This window comes from Podarcis liolepis (genome assembly GCF_965112155.1).
Source record: "Podarcis liolepis genome assembly, chromosome: 17".
NCBI lineage: Eukaryota > Metazoa > Chordata > Lepidosauria > Squamata > Lacertidae > Podarcis > Podarcis liolepis.
Window position 1 is genome coordinate 34,014,249 of NC_139571.1, and position 17,443 is coordinate 34,031,691.

The 17,443-nt window shown below is 45.6% G+C and overlaps 1 protein-coding gene across 4 annotated transcripts in view; it reads right to left on the bottom strand.

Moving 5' to 3' along the window:
- The window catches only part of PIGG (phosphatidylinositol glycan anchor biosynthesis class G (EMM blood group)), a 62,249-nt gene extending 55,044 nt beyond the window's left edge, over nt 1-7,205 (bottom strand). For 2 of the 4 annotated variants that reach the window (XR_014520478.1, XM_083481397.1), the window contains exons 1-2: nt 6,933-7,199; nt 4,793-4,998 (exon numbers count right to left, since the gene is read on the bottom strand). Coding sequence is in view for 1 of the 4 variants with exons in the window: in XM_083481397.1 (XP_083337523.1) it covers nt 4,793-4,998; nt 6,933-7,086 (360 nt within the window). In the remaining 3 variants the exon portion in view is untranslated. Of the gene's footprint in view, nt 1-4,792; nt 4,999-6,932 lie in introns of all 4 variants that reach the window. The other 2 variants (XR_014520479.1, XM_083481398.1) reach the window with 2 other exon arrangements.
- Nucleotides 7,206-17,443: the final 10,238 nt, after the last annotated feature.

Sequence of the window (17,443 nt, forward strand, 5' to 3'; positions counted from 1 at the left end):
TTAAAAAGTAGCACAGGCAATTTTATATCTGAAGGAGTGCTACCTCCCCTACAGACCAGCCTGGGATTCAGACAATTGGAAGACAACCTCATGGTGGTTTGAGGAGCAGCAGTGAACTCTTGAGGGGGGCTTCCCGGTGGTAGCCCCAAGAATGTAGAACTCCCTCCTCAAAGAGGTGCACTGGTCACCATGTTTCTACAGCTTCCATTGTTTGCTGAAGTTTTTATTTTTATTTTTTATAAAATTTTTATTGGTTTTACAGAGTTTTTAAAAAACAAACAAACACTTAAAAAGACAAACATACACGTATAGCTTCAAACATATTTTCATAAACCTCTTTTCTTGGACTTCCCCATACCCCCCCTTTCTGCATCCCAATGTCCATAATCTCATAGCAACTCCCAATTGTTACTTTCCAACCTCTGTCATCTTAGTCCTCTTTGTGTTCTGACCTTATATCACTGTACCCTTTGTTTCTGAAAACCACAACATTTTAACATTCATTAAGTTTATAGTAGTCCTTAAGATAACTTTTAAATTTTCTCCATTCTTCTTCCACCGTCTCTTTTCGTTGGTCACGGATTCTGCCTGTCATCTCGGCCAATGTCATATAGTCCATCACTTTCATCTGCCATTCTTCCAGAGTGGGTAAATCTTGTGTCTTCCAATACTTTGCGATGAGTATTCTTGCTGCTGTTGTAGCGTACATAAAAAAAGTTCTATCCTTCTTTGTCACCAGTTGGCCGACAATGCCCAAGAGAAAGGCCTCTGGTTTTTTAGGAAAAGTACATTTAAGTACCTTTTTCATTTCATTATAGATCGTTTCCCAGAAGGCCTTAATCTTCGGGCATGTCCACCAAAGGTGGTAGAAGGTACCTTCAGTCTCTTTACACTTCCAACATTTGTTATCGGGCAAATGATAGATTTTTGCCAGCTTGACTGGGGTCATGTACCACCTATAAACCATTTTCATAATGTTTTCCTTTAAGGCATTACATGCCGTAAATTTAATGCCGGTGTTCCATAACCATTCCCAGTCAGCTGACATAATGTTATGTCCAACATCCTGTGCCCACTTAATCATAGCCGATTTAACTATTTCATCCTGTGTACTCCATTTCAGCAACAAGTTATACATTCTAGATAAATTCTTAGTATTGGGTTCTAACAGTTCGGTTTTGTTTGCTGAAGTTTTTATCCTGGTTTGGGAAAATGAAGAATTGGTTTTAGTATCCTCCCTATATTGATTATTGATTTTAGACTGGTGGATAGGTAGGTTCTACTGTTGCTTCAATATGCTGAGGTCTACCTTGGGCACTTCTGACAAAGGACAGGAAGTTCAAGCAACAAACAAGAAGAGGTAGTAACACCAGCAATAATTCTCTTCTATACATTTAGCTCAGTTCATCACATCACCCAGCTGAAACTTCCCACGTGGTCGTGCTCCTAAGTGGGAGCCTGCCTTTCCATGTCTTATTTTGGGCAGGGTTTTATCTTTTTGGATGCAAACTAGAGATTTGAAGGTCTGTAAAAAAAATGAGGAAGGGGGAAACTGGAGGGGAAACTGGGGGTGGGGTGGGGGTTCACATGGGCTTTCACATCTCCACCCAACACCTGATAAAGGAGCCCTTGCCTCCTTACTCTCATTTAAGATACAGCAAAAAAACATATTAGTTATTGCTGCCCCTCAACAATCATATCACCACAATGACACATGTAGATATTGGAGATCTGAGCCTTTAAAACAAACAGGCCACCATTAACTCCCAACAGGAAAACTCTTAATGCATAGGACCAGATCAATTCTTTAAAGTACTGGGTTGTGTCCAAGGTAGCACTAAATTGTTTTTATTTATTTTTTTAAATTTTAAGATCTTTATTGAAACTTAACTTATATACATAATAACCAAAATTCCCAATGATTCACTCACGTAAAATATAATATCTAAATTACAACAGCTGCATAATTATATACTTAATTATAAACCCCCCCCCCACCCTCTACAAATTGGAGCCAATTTGATTCCCTCCCTCTCTTTCTTTTTTCCTTTCCTTCTCCTCCTGCGATGAGGCTACTATTTAATATTTTAATGTTTCAATATTTTAATGTTGTATTTTAATTTTGTTTTTAAGTTGTAATCATTCAACTTGTTTTTATTATTGTTTGTAAGCCGCTCTGAGCCCGGCCTTGGCTGGGGAGGGCGGGGTATAAATAAAAATTATTATTATTATTACTACTACTTCCCTCCACAGCAATTCGACTTCTTTATATTTCTTTCTACCTTTTCTTCCTTGCATTCTATAATAAACTGTTTTTGTTAAATTCTGATTTTCCCCCTTTCTTTATTGGCTTTGTTATTGCTTGCACTTTTTATTCTAAGCCTCTTAGCATGTCATTTTTAGAACAATATTTTGACATATAATCTTCGAAATACTTCCACTCCATTCTTAACTTTTGATTTGATTGATATCTTATAACTGAAGTTTATTTTGCCAGTTCTATATACTCACTTAATTTGCAAATCCACTCTTCCTTTGTTGGAGTGTCCATTTAGAGGCAATCACTACCCTGGCAGCTGTCGTTGCATATAAAAAGGTAGCACTAAATTATGCACCCCCTACATCTGTTCTAGGAGTTCCCCTAACACTCCAGAACAGATTAGGGGAGGGCACAGGGTACACACATGGGAGGATGGGGTAGCGTCCCACCATGCAAGCAGAAATCCTTGGGCTAATGGCAGTGGCGTAGCGTGGGTTGTCAGCACCCGGGGCAAGGCAAGTAATTTGCGCCCCCTAACCCGTGGATTTGCACACCCTAACCCGTGTATTTGCACCCCCTAACCCTAACCCCCAGATGTTGCGCCCGGTGCGGCCGGCCCCCCCTGCACCCCCCACACTATGCCACTGGCTAATGGGACGTGCTGGTTGCCTGCAACCCATTAAAGCATACAGTGGACACTCGGGTTGCGATTCGGTGCTTCTGCGCATGTGCCGAAACCCAGAAGTAACCCATTCCAGTACTTCCAGGTTTGGCACCGTGTGCAACCCAAAAATGTGCAACCTGAAGCATCTGTAACCCGAGGTATGACTGTATTTCCATCCTTAAATGTCAGCAGCTTTTGTTGATTTGCCTAAGCAAGCTCATGGAGCTCTTACATGCAACCAATTGCACTGTAGAAACACAATTTAGCACCTTTCCTGCTCTGGATCCATGTGTTGTTGTTTTTTAAAAAAAATCTGCAGCAACTAGTAGTAATATGTTGCTTCCTAAAATGTACCGACACACAATTAAATCTTAAAGGTCAGTCTTCAGTCTTCATTTGTTCATATTTGTGATATAAAGGTGTTTTATATAACTGGTTTATACTCTTCTGTTTTGTGGAATTTGGATGTCCAGATCCCAATTTGTTTGTAGGTACTTTGTTGGGCTGGAGCTACATGCAGCAGCCCAAGAAAGCCACAGGATACATCCCATAATTCAGATTAAACAATCTGTTTCCCTTTTTTAAAAAAATGTTAGTTTCTAGTCCTCATAGTTGTGAACATGTGTATGTTTGCATGTCTTCAGGGAAATGTAGATATAATCTCAGAAAACAAAGGAGTTGCTAAGCAAATTTCCCTGGGGCAAAGAATACAGATAAAATTATACCCTGATCTCATGAACACTTAGCAGAAGTCATTACTGGTTCCACTCAAGAAACATTTTTTCAAAAACTTTATAAACCATCCACCCTCAATGGGACAACAGGAGATTTTTCATTGCCTGCCCTTCAGTATAACAACAAAGCCAATGGCCAGGATCAAAAGGAGGAACATAAATGTATGACCACAACCACATGCAAAGTTTTGCTAGTTTCCTCTCAATAGTTGCTGCCATTGAAGAGACAAGCCTCTGCTCTGTTCAAAAGCAGGGTGCCTCTTAAGCAGTGGAAAGTTCTAAGGGGAAGAAACAGCTAGCAAGACTCTGTCCTGCACAAAGATAGCCGACGCTTGAAATTCTGTCCTACACCTACAGTGCTTGCTAACCTGGAAGTCCTCTCAAAAAAGTACAAGCAATTCTGAATCAGTATTAGAAACTCATATATGTAAGCTAATCACCAAATGGCACCTTAAACCTAGGTTACGGACACAACAATGGAATATTTAGGGGCCATTTTTAAATGAGATGTATTAATATTTTTATGATTATTACTTTCATTTCTATATAGCTTTGTATTTTAAAGGAAAAAAATCTCAAAGGACATTATACCACATTGAAACATTAAATAAAACCCAGAATAAAAGAAATTCAAGCTTCAAAGAAAGATTTCAGATCCTTCTCTAAGTGACATTCTGCTTTCCCCATATTTATTTACTTGCTTAACTTATATAGCTGTCCCATAGCAGAAGTGCTCTAGGAAGGCAGGGTGGTGCAGTGGTTAGAGTGTCAGACTGGGACCGGTGAGATCAGGGTTCAAATCCCCACAAAGCCGTGAAGCTAACTGGGCGACCTTGGGCCACTCACAGCCTCCTAAACCTCCCTCACAGGCTTGTTGTAGGGATTAACTGAGGAGGTGGTAAACCATGTACTCCTTGGAGAAAAAGGTGGGATATAAATGTAATAAATAAGTTCTTCTGCTTACCTGCTTTAGAAAGCTGAAGAGGCCAGCCAGATGGCGATGTCAGTCGTCAACATGGCAGCCAGAGATCTCCACATGGCCGCAATCAGACCCGCACTGGTTGCAAAACACACCTGACACCCGGCTAATTTCTAACCTTGTTCTGAAGCACATGTCCAAATATCGCAACTCACCTTAATTCGAGGCATGGTGACTGTAGGTGGCTTGGCTTCCGCTACAAAACTATGAGATGTTCCTCTTTCCACCAGCTGGGTTGTGTAGGGCATGAACCGTTTGCCTTTCGAGCCAAACACAAAGTCATCTCTCAAGGCATCAATCAGTACTATGACAGCTTTTTTAAAGAGAGGAGATGGCACCTTCGTCCAGTTGGAAGAGAATCCTAAAATATATTTAAGACATGTATGAGTCACCAAGTCAAGTCAAGGGTTGGTTTTCAATGTAAATACTATCCCCAGCAGTCTGCCTTGCTGCAGAAAGTGGGCAACCTGCCAGCTCACTCCCTACTCACTTGCCCTCCCTCTCTCCTGGGCTACGTGATGGGTAGTGGTTGTGGGGAAACAAAGGAAACTGCCTTATACAGTCATACCTCGGGTTACAGACGCTTCAGGTCGTGTGTTTTTGGGTTGTGCACCGCACTGAACCCGGAAGTACCGGAACGGGTTACTTCCAGGTTTCGGCGCTTGCACAGAAGTGCTAAATCGCGCTTTGCGCATGCGCAGAAGCGCCGAATAGCAACCCACATGTGTGCAGATGCTGCAGGTTGAGAACGCTGCGGGTTGCGAATGTGCCTCCTGCACGGATCACATTTGCAACCCGAACGTCCACTGTAGTGGGTCAGACCACTGGGTGCATCTAACTCAGTACTGCCTGGCTGTGGCTTTCCTGGGTTTCAGAAAAGGCTTAATCCGAGGGCTCCTTGGAGATTGCTCCTGGGACCTTCTGCATGCAAGGTACAGCCTCTTTTCATGGGTGTAGACAGGGTTTATGTTGGGAAGGGGGCAGGACACTCACCTGTCATCACCCTCTCTCTGGCTCTGTCTAGCAGATTCAAAATGAAATGTCTCAACAACAGTTCGACACGGCGGGTCTAAAACTGAAGGCTTGATTTACATGTTTTATGTGTTTTCATCTTATGCTGTTCTACTGTAACTGTGAGAATGAGTAAGTGTACCCTCTACTTTGGCAGTTTGCGGGACACGGGTGGCGCTATGGTCTAAACCAATGAGGCTTGAGGGCTTGCCACTCGGAAGGTCAGCGGTTTGAATCCCCTCAATGGAGAGAGCTCCAGTTTCTCTGTCCCAGCTCCTGCCAACCTAGCAGTTCAAAAGCACACCAGTGCAAGTAGATAAATAGGTACTGCTATGGCAGGAAGGTAAGCAGCGTTTCTGCGCGCTCTGGTTTCCGTCACAGTGTCCCGTTGAGCCAGAAGTGGTTTAGTCATGCTGGCCACACGACCCGAAAAGCTGTCTATGGACAAACGCCAGCTCCCTTGGCCTGAAAGCGAGATGAGCACCGCAACCCCATAGTCGCCTTTGACTGGACTTAACTGCCATGGGGTCCTTTACCTTTTTACTTCGACAGTTACGCTATTGCCTATCTAGCATGTTACATTTATGTAAGATAAAGGTAAAGGGACCCCTGACAATTAGGTCCAGTCGTGGCCAACTCTGGGGTTGCGGCGCTCATCTCGCTGTATTGGCTGAGGGAGCCAGTGTACAGCTTCTGGGTCATGTGGCCAGCATGACTAAGACGCTTCTGGCGTTTACCTTCCCGCCAGAGTGGTACCTATTTATCTACTTGAACTTTGACATGCTTTCAAAATGGCAGGAGCAGGGACCGAGCAACGGGAGCTCACCCCGTCACGGGGACTCGAACCGCCGACCTTCTGATCAGCAAGCACTAGGCTCTGTGGTTTAACCCACAGTGCCACCCGCGTCCCTTACATTTATGTATGGAGGTGCTTTTATGCTGGCCCCTGACCGTAATAAGGACTTGGTTTAGATTGGACAACAGTTGTTTTAAATCCCTTTCTTTTGCCCCCAAGTTCTCAGGAAAACCTGTCGAAATCTTTTTACTTATTTCTACTTGTAAACTATTTTCGTTTATTATCTTGATTTAGGGGTGGGGCAGCTACCCCGCCCACGCCTCTTTCCCATGAAAAGGGGTGTGGAGGGACGAACTCCCGGCTTGGGCGATGAGAAAGAGGTCGCCCCCCGTTGTTTTCAAGCGTGCAACCCCCCACAAGGCCTGGAAGAGACGCTCCCCACACCTTTCCCGCCCCCCACGCCGCCAGGAAGGAGGCAAGGCGCTTACCTGTGGGAGGCGGCTCCGCTGGCGGCCCGGCAAGCGCCCCGCTCCTGGGCAGCGACCTCACCGGCACCGGGAAGAAGCCCCTGAGGAAGAGCCCGACGCCCAGCGCCTGCACTAGCAGGCAGGCGGAGGCGAAGACCCCCGAGCGCAGCCGCATCCTCCGGCTCCAGCGCGGACAGGTAGAGCCGGAAGACAGGTGAGTTCGCGAGGCGCGCCTGCGCACACCTGCGCCGCTTCCGACGGGCCACAACAATCGGGGAAGCCCGGAGGGAACTCTCGGCAGCTATTGGCTGCCGGCTGACCAATGGCTGGCCTGGCCTCTATGCAAGACGCCTCCTATAAGAAAGGCGTTGAGGCAAGAGCCAATCCCGAGAGGGCGGTGGGGAAGACTACATTTCCCAGAAAGCCACTGCGGCGGAGCTTTTACGTGCCTTAAAGTGCGTCTTACTACATATAATCCAGTGCGGGCCAAACTCTCAGGCAAAGTAGGCCGGGAGGGGCCACACACTGAATTAAATTTCGGCACCGCAAATTAAAGTGTTTGCAATACAGTTCATATTAGTTAACCTACACAATATGTGTAATTGAATAGATGAAATTAAATAGGCAAATAACAGCATCAGTAGCTTTATTGATTTAAACAAAATGAATACACAAGCGGATTACAGAATATACAAGCCTGACTTTGCTCCCTCTTGTGATGTATACGGTATTATGGGACCCCTGAAACTTCTCAACACTTGGGAGACTGAGGAGGGGAACAGATAACAGTATATTTGTTATTAAATAAATCATCCAGAAAGGTTCACAGATTCTGCTCTGACTCCCAGGAAGTGTAAGGAAAGAGAAATGGAATTCTCAGTAGTTTAAGACCAGGAAATCAGACAAAAATAAAAAACAAATACAAGGAAGCAGAGAAAACCACGTTTTTCTTATGCATTAACTTGTTTTGATATAATCAGATGAAGTTTGTGCTTTCAATGGACCATTGCTAGCATTCTTGTACAAACAAAACATGACAAGACTGACAGAAAATGGGTCAACAACCCAATAGTCTCCCCCAAAAAAACACATTTTAAAAGGGCACAGGATGTCAATAAAATCAACCCAAGGCATGGTTAAAAAAAATTTTTTTTGCCTAAAGGTGTATAATGAAGGTGCCAGGCGAACTTCCCTGGGGAGAGCATTCCACAGACGGGGAGCCACTGCAGACAAGGCCCCTTCTTGTGTTGCCACCCTCCAGACCTCTTGAGAAGGCACATGAAGGAGGAGATGATCTCAGGATTTGGGTAGGTTCATATGGAAAGAGGCAGTCCTTGAGGTATTGCAGCCCAAGGTATTGAGGTATGAGCTGTTCAAGGCTTTATAGGTCAAAACCAGCACTTTGAATTGGGCCCAGAAACTAATTGGTAGCCAGTGCAGTGGGACCAGGATCGGTGTAATATCCTCAAACTGTGTTGCTCCAGTGAGCAACATGGCTGCTGAATTCTGCACTCGCTGAAGTTTCTGAGCCGTCTTCAGAGGCAGCCCTATGTATAACTCATTGCAATAATCTAACCCTGAGGTTACCAGAGCATAGACAACAGTAGTTAGGCTATCCCTAGATAGGGGCGTAGCTGGGCCACCAGCCGAAGCTGATGGAAGGCACTCCAGGCCACTAAGGCCACCTGAGCCTTGAGCAACAGCAAAGGATCTAGGAGTACTCCCAAGCTATGAACCTGCTCCTTCAGAGGACGTGCAACCTTATCAAGAGCTGGTGATCTCCCACCCATCTGGTCTAGGGAACCACCCACTAACAGTGTCTCAGTCTTATCTGGATTGAGTTTCAGTTTGTTGGCTCTCATCCAGTCCATTTCCGAGGCAAGACACTGGTCCAGCACTTCTACTGCCTCACATGCAGATGTAAAGGAAAAATAGAGCCGAGTGTCATCAGCATACTGCTTACAACGTACTCCAAAACCTCTGGATAACCCCACCCAGTGGTTTCATGTAGATGTTAAACAATGTAGGGGATAGGATTGAGCCCTGCGGAACCCCACATTGAAGGTTCCACAGGGCTGAAAAGCATTCCCCAAGCAATGCCCTCTGGGAACGACCATCCAAGTAGGACTGGAACCACCGCAAAGCAGTGCCACTCACTCCTAGTTCGGACAGTCGTTCCAGAAGGATACCATGGTTGGTGGTATCAAAAGCCGCTGAGAGGTCAAGAAGAATTAACAGGGACATGTTTCCTTTGTCTCTCTCTTTACAGAGGTCATCGTACAAGGTGACCAAAGCAGTTTCTGTGCCAAAACCAGGCCTAAACAACGATTGAAATGGATCCAGATACAGTTTATTCCAAAAGCACCTGGATCTGGTCTGCAACCACTCACTCCAGAACCTTGCTCAGGAAAGGGAGATTAGCAACTGGCCAGAATTAGTTAGGATTTCCGAATCCATGGAAGGTTTCTGAAGGAGTGGTTTTACCACTGCCTCCTTCAAGCAGGCATGGACCACCCCCTCTGATAAAGAGGCCTTGACCACTTCCCTGGCCTAACCAGCTATTCCCTCCTTGCTGGTTTTATCAGCCAAGAGAGGCAAGGGGCTAGAGCGCAAGTGGTCGCCCTGACCGATCCGAGCATCTTGTCCACATCCTCGAGCCTTACCAACTGAAACTCATCCAACGCCACAAGACTAGACTGTGCCCTGGACACCCATGAGATTCATCTGCCATAACAGCAGAGTCAAGGTCTTGGTGGATGCAAGCGATTTTATCCTCAGAATGCTTTGCAAACCAGTCACATCACAGCAAGCTACCATTGGGTCTACCACCTCCTTTGGGCCAGTCTGTAAAAGGCCCCTTACAACCAGGAAAAGCTCTGCCGGATGACATATCAAGGATACCATGGAGGCAGCAAAGTATGCCTTCTTGGCTGCCTTCACTGCCACTAGGTAGGCTTGGTAATGAGCCCTTACCAGTGTTTGGTTGCACTCATTCAGCTCAAGCCATCTCCCAGCTTGTTTCCTCGCCCTAAGCTCTGGAGTATAGCAGGGGGCCAAAAAGGCTCCGCAAAGTGGAAGAGGGTGCTCAGGGGCAATCGTGTCTGTTATGTACTGAAGTTCTCACCCTGGGCCAGCAGGAGGATACTGTAGATAGTTTTCACTCAGGTCCACGTATGCAAATAAAGGATGCAAAGTGACATTCAGTGATCGGATAGTTACAGAAAATGGTTACTGTTGCGTTCTAGTGGAGCTCTATATAAGCAGGCTGGCTGAACCCTTCAGTTCAGTTCTGTTCTGGCCTGTGAATAAACAAGAGCTGTTTGAAGAATCGCTGTGTCGTCTGATATGTTCACCCACAACTTAACAGTGTCACTAGCCCAAGCCATTCGGATGCTCCAGAGCTTGGCCAGGGCATTGATTACATGCAAACAACACTCATCAGTTGCTTCTCATTATTTTAATTTCAAAAAACAGTAACTGTCCGCAGGGCCGGATTTAGGTTTGATGAGGCCCTAAGCTACTGAAGGTAATGGGGCCCTTTATATGTCCAGCTGTCCTTTGTCAACAACAAATTGTCGCTGTTTTTCGTGTTGAATATATGCCATGCAACCAGTCCATGCAGAATGTAGGCACCCTATATATAGAAATGAGCAAACCAGTGATATTTTAGGGAGCAGGCTGGCAGGCAGAGCCCACTATTTACATCTTTGGAGCCTACACAACACAAAACACTGTTGCTGTATGTAGGTTTTATTTTATTTGTTTTTTATCTTATACTGTACTTTGGAAATGTACATCCAGGTGTTTTTTCCTTTAAATTTTTTTAGGGCCCCCAAGAGAGTGGGGCCCTAAGCTATAGCTTGTTTAGCTTATACGTAAATCCGGCACTGACTGTCTGCAGGTTTTGACCCTCAGCGACTTTCAGTACAGCTTTGGACAAAAAAGTGGGAGGGGGGGATCACATTTTCTCCCATGTTAAAAGAGATCATTACAAAAGGTCCCTTCTCCTCCCCCCCTTTTCATCTCCCCACGACACTTTTCTTCGGCTAATTTACAAAGTGACAAGCCTGACAATCCTTTTTAGCTTTCCTTGGCTTCAAAGTTTGTTTTAATTTCTACAAAATCTCTCTTCAGTTACCTTTCAAAGAAGAAAAAAAAGGCCTCTGTCAAAACTCTTGGCTGCTGGCACTGCAAAGCTCTTTGCTCCCCCCACTGCCTTTCTTTTAAATTCAGCTGTGACTGAAGAGGTGACTATGAGGAGGAAATCAGTTCTCTTTGAAGTTGGAGCTTGGGATATGAAGCAAACTGTGAAGCTTTTAAAATAGAAAGTTGGTCGTTGCTTCCAGCAGGTAGGGGGAAGCTTTCTGTTCAAGTCACTCTCATTAGGGAGTGAACCACCTCTACGACTGGCCGCAAAAATATTAATAAACTCAATTTTTTTTAGAATCAAGGATTTTTCACAAGTTACACCGTGCAGCACATTATAATAAAAAAGTCTGGTGGTAGCCCAGCAACAAGATCCCTCCAGAGCGCATGGATAATGCCAGCGTTTAACCAAGTGGCTCCCTTCTCAGACATACCTCATACTCCTATTCCTCTTAACACCACATAGATGTCTTGCTTGTATTGCGACACCACTCCCAATACATACAGGGCACAAGGGAAAGGTGGAGGTAAAATATGTTTATCATCCCTCACCCCTCCTTCCCTTGAGCATCACAGATATCAAACGTCTTCCAATGGACCACATCAAGGGGACAGACCCTCCAAGTGTCCCTATATTGCAGGGATAGTCCCAGATTTACAGAAGCTATCCCAGTTTCTGATTTGATCCCAGAATGTCCCGCCTTTCCTCAGGACGTCCCTATGTTCATCAGACAAATGTTGGAGGGTATGGAATTATGCAACCCCCCAAGCCAAGGAGATACGTAGCTATACATGAAAACGTCTGAAGGCAGCCCGGGAAGTTGCTTAATGTTTTTTTGTGTGTGTGTGTGTGTGTGTGTGTGTGTGTGTGTAATGTTGGAAGCCGCCCAGAGTGGCTGGGACAACCCAGTCAGATGGGCAGGGTATAAATAATAGCATCATTATCATTATTATGGAATAAGGTAAAGGTAAAGGGACCCCTGACCATTAGGTCCAGTCGCAGATGACTATGGGGTTGCGGCGCTCATCTTGCTTTACTGGCCAAGGGAGCCGGCGTACAGCTTCCGGGTCATGTGGCCAGCATGACTAAGCCGCTTCTGGCAAACCAGAGCAGCGCATGGAAACGCCATTTACTTTCCTGCCGGAGCAGTACCTATTTATCTACTTGCACTTTGACGTGCTTTCAAACTGCTAGGTTGGCAGGAGCAGGGACCGAGCAACAGGAGCTCACCCTGTCGCAGGGATTCGAACCAACAACCTTCGGGTCAGCAAGCCCTAGGCTCAGTGGTTTAACCCACAGCACCGCCCGTGTCCCTGTCATGGAATAAGATGTCCCTATTTTCATCGGAAAAATGTTGGAGGGTATGAGGGATCTGACAAGAAGTGGAAACACAGGAAACTGCTTTATACCACATCAGACTATTTGTCTTTCTAGGCCAGTTGACTGACAGCAGCGGCTCAAGGAGATAGGCTTTCATATTACTTACTGCCTGATCCTTGTAAATGGGGAGAGAGGAGACAGGCGATGGACTCTGGGGTCTTCTGCAGGTAAAAATGGAGGGAGGGAGGGAGGGAGGGAGGGAGGGAGGGAGGAAGGAAGGAAGGAAGGAAGGAAGGAAGGAAGGAAGGAAGGAAGGAAGGAAGGAAGGAAGGAAGATGTTTCTACCAATCACATTACTTATAAGGTCCAGATCTGGGGTCTAGCTTGTGCTGAGGAATAGTCATATACATTTCTCCAAACAGCATTATGATGGACAGCAGAAGAAAAGCAGGGCTTTTACAAACCTCATTCTAGTGCATAAAGGTAAAGGGTAAAGGGACCCCTGACCATTAGGTCCAGTTGTGACCGATTCTGGGGTTGTGGCACTCATCTCGCTTTATTGGCCAAGGGAGCCAGCGTACAGCTTCTGGGTCATGTGGCCAGCAGGACTAAGCTGCTTCTGGCGAACCAGAGCAGCACACGGAAACGCCGTTTACCTTCCCGCCGGAGCGGTACCTATTTATCTACTTGCACTTTGAAGTGCTTTCGTACTGCTAGGTTGGCAGGAGCAGGGACCGAGCAACAGGAGCTCACCCCGTAACGGGGATTCGAACCGCCGACCTTCTGATCAGCAAGTCCTAGGCTCTGTGGTTTAACCCACAGCGCCACCCGCGTCCCATTCTAGTGCATAATCTGGCCTTAACATATGGAATTCCCAAGCATACCCCTTACAAACATACCCATCAATCCATCAGTCAATCTAGCCACACTCTAACCACTAAAGCACACTATTTCTCTCTCTCTCTCTCTTGTACACACAGCAGAAAAAGCAGAGGAAACCCTTCAGCAAATATGAGAGGCGCCATTTGCCACATACATTTTTCTGCCTCCTCCACTGAAAAAGACGCTCTGGCCCCTTGTGCATTCTCAGAGCGAGACAGAAAAACTTTATAGATTGAGCAAAGCATCGCCTCGAAGCAACAAGAATGAAATAATTGTTTAGCTGGTCGCAAGGAAGAATCTGCCATTCAGCTAATTCTCTCTCTTTTATTGAGTTTCTGAATAGCTTTCGTTGGTGCTTTTCAGGCCAAGTACAGCCAAAGCAAGTCAGAGCGCTTTGCCTATCAACATTTCAAGGCACAGGATGCTGTTGCTTTGCCATTTTCAAATGCCACCATTTGTGACACACCTGGGGCACTTGGTATAACAATAACTCTCCTCCTGGAATGGGGACGCAGCAATTACCTGGGAGGACATGGTCTCCTGGAGAACACAGAGCGCAGGAATAGCACAGAGCTTACCTTGAAATGGTATTTGAAGTACTTGCAAGCATCAATAGATTATTAACGTCAGCAGTAGTCAGGTTCCTCGGTACTACATAAAATAGTTAGCCCAGGGCCATGAAATGTTGTCTCTGCAGGAAGCACAGTGAAGTGACATGACGATTCATCTGGGGCCATGAAACTAGAAGGGACCAGATGCCAAAGAAAACCATCAAGGAGGAATGTGGCAGAATCATCTGGCATTTCATTCAGTTTTCTGGAAAACTAGGTCCAGTTCTTCAAATGCCCCAAACCAGGCATAGGCAAACTCGGCCCTCCAGATGTTTTGGGACTACAACTCCCATCATCCCTGACCACTCGTTCTGTTAGCTAGGGATGATGGGAGTTGTAATCCCAAAATGTCTAGAGGGCAGAGTTTGCCTATGCCTGCCCCAAACAAACTACTGGCTCCTCAAAGCCTTTGCTTTTCATAGAAGCAACCACTGCAGACATTTTCACAAATGAGGCTTGAATTGGCCTCATTTCAAAGGAGCTCCTGATGCTGTTTGCTGTGTACAAAGTCCTGCTCCCACCTCTCCAAACAAATTAGCCCTACTGCAAAGAAGAGAGTCATGTTTGGTCCCATGGCAACTAACAAGAGTTAAGTTAGTTCCCAAGAGACTTAGATGTAAGTCACAGTCATGAGCCTGGAATGTCCCGCTTTTCCTTAGGACGTCCCTGTTTTCATTGGAGAAATGTTGGAGGGAATGGTATCACTATCTAATAATTTGGCAGAAGCAGAAACCCAAGTTTGGGTTCTTCATTTGGCAAGAAGGCCTGGGACGCTTACTCGAAATGGGGACTTTAACTTGTTTTCACACATGCTGCAATCCTGCACATGGCTCCTCAGGGACTTACTCCCAGGTTACTGTGCTTAGCATTAAATTGCCTGTAGCCTTGTTCTTCCTATCTTGCCATTTATGCTAAAAGCTGGTGCAAAAGAATAAAATGCGGCAGAGAAACATGTGTTTAGGCCAGCTGATGTCTTGTCATGTGGTCCAAATAGCAAACGGTAAGGGATAATGGTGCCCTTCAGATGTTGCCAGATTACAGGGCTGGCGGTGGCAGACACACAACTGTTTCATCCCAAAAAGTAATATACATCATAGATAAGACAACACAAGACAACACAGTGGTACCTCAGGTTAAGTACCGTATTTTTTGCACCATAACACTCACTTTTTTCCTCCTAGAAAGTAAGGGGAAATGTCTGTGTGTGTTATGGAGGAAATGCCTACAGGTGGCATGCCTATGGATTTTCCTCCTCTAAAAACTACGTGCGTGTTATGGTCGGGTGTGTGTTATAGAGCGAAAAATATGGTACTTAATTCGTTCCAGAGGTCTGTTCTTAACCTGAAGCACCATTTTAGCTAATGGGGCCTCCTGCTGCCGCCGCACCGCTGGAGAACGATTTCTGTTCTTATCCTGAAACAAAGTTCTTAACCTGAAGCACTATTTCTGGGTTAGCTGAGTGTGTAACCTGAAGCGTATGTAACCTGAAGCGTATGTAACCTGAGGTACCACTGTATCACAACTGATATCACTGAGTAAAGGACACACTTGATTATTCTTTGGTTCTGGTAAACTACCAGAGCAAGTGTTAAAAATAAAACAGTAAATATGGTCTTTCCTTTTAAGTTACAAAAGGCACCAAAGTTGAAGGTTTGGCAACATGCAAATTTATTTAAATCTGACCTTCATTGCAACCATCAGCTAATCTAGCATATGGCACCTCACTCATCAACTTTCATTATTTGACAGCCAGGAGGGGGCTTGTAGATAGTGCTAGGTTTAAATTTATATCAGTTTTCTATAAATAAATGCCAGGGCATCCTGGGAATTGTACCACAGTGAGAATTCTCTGTTGAAAGACCTTTGCTAACCCTTCCAGAACTGCAATTCCCAGGGACTCCTGAAGAGAAACTATTAAAACAACATAAATCTGTGCTGCAGAAATACTCGCTTCCCAGTTGTGCTTTAGGATTTCAGAACGCTCCCATTCCAGCATTGAATATGTGATTATTTCAGTCCTCGGATAAAAATATCTGCCCAGCTGTCTCAATAAAGATGTATCATATTCCAAAAGATGCCACACACACACAATCATTTTGCCATTTCCAGTTTCTATTGAAATAGCGGACACGCTTGGAAACCCATTATTTTGTGAGCTGTTTGACAGCAAATTCCAGCATTATCAGGAGATGTGATAGAGAACAAGCGCCCCTCTCCCGCCCCCGGGCTTTAGTTTGTCCACAGATGGTAGCGCAGATAAGCTACAATTACCAATTTCTGAAACAATAGAAGCCCTTTGAGCGATAGCAGCTAGCAGCGTTATGAAGCCACACACCCTGCATATCTTGACAAGGCTGTCAGCAAAATTATCCTCCGCCGGCTCCAGGGAGTGGAAGCTGTTTATGAAAAGGACAGAGGCAGCGTGCACTCCTGGGAAAAGTGCATTAACGGAGCCTGGTCTCGACACCAAAGTCGCTCTCCCTAAAAACTGATATGACACATCTCTCCCTTTTGGGGGGGGGGGGATTCGATTATGAGGAAAGGTAACAGTAAAGGGACCCCTGACCATTAGGTCCAGTCGTGATCGACTCTGGGGTTGCGGCGCTCATCTCGCTTTATTGGCTGAGGGAGCCGGTGTACAGCTTCCAGGTCATGTGGCCAGCATGACTAAGCCGCTACTGGTGAACCAGAGCAGCGCACGGAAACGCCGTTTACCTTCCTGCCAGAGCGGTACCTATTTATCTACTTGCGCTTTGACATGCTTTCGAACTGCTAGGTTGGCAGGAGCAGGGACCGAGCAACGGGAGCTCACCCCGTCATGGGGATTTGAACCGCCGACCTTCTGATCGGCAAGTCCTAGGATCTGTGGTTTAACCCACAGCACCACCCACATCCCATTATGAGGAAAGCAACCATGCAAAACAGAAGTGGGGAGACTTAAGGGGTATGGGATCTACGTTGCCACCCCACCCCACCCCACCCCAGATCTACAAGATCCAACAGCTGAAGCAAAGTATCTGCATAGTGGATCAGTGGGGCAAGCACACACTTAGAATTACAGCACATTTTAGAATGGCAACACAATCCTATAGAAGTCAGTTGAAAAATGGGTCTTACTGAAATCAACACAGCTTACTTCCAGGAAACCGGGGATAAGGCTGCAAACTTTAAAGGGATATAAAATGTTATCTCCAAGCACACAGTCAGCCCAGGGTCTGTTTTCATTACCAGAATTAAATGTGAAGTCCGAGTCTTTCCCTCACAAAAAATATACTCCCGTTTTCCCCAAGTATTGTTTCAGGGGTGAAAGAGAGTTGTTGCTTGAGAGTTGAGTTCAAAGACCTATCAGTAGGCCCCGGTCTACTTTTTGCCCTCCTCTTGTAAGGAATGGGCAAATTCATCCCTTCTGATTTCTATTATTTCCAATCTTAAGTTCAGTTCCCCAGATTCCTGCACCTGTTTCTGCATTATTAAGTCCTAATGAAAACCCAGGACGCAGGTGGTGCTGTGGGTAAAACCTCAGCGCCTAGGACTTGCCGATCGAAAGGTCGGCGGTTCGAATCCCCGCGGCG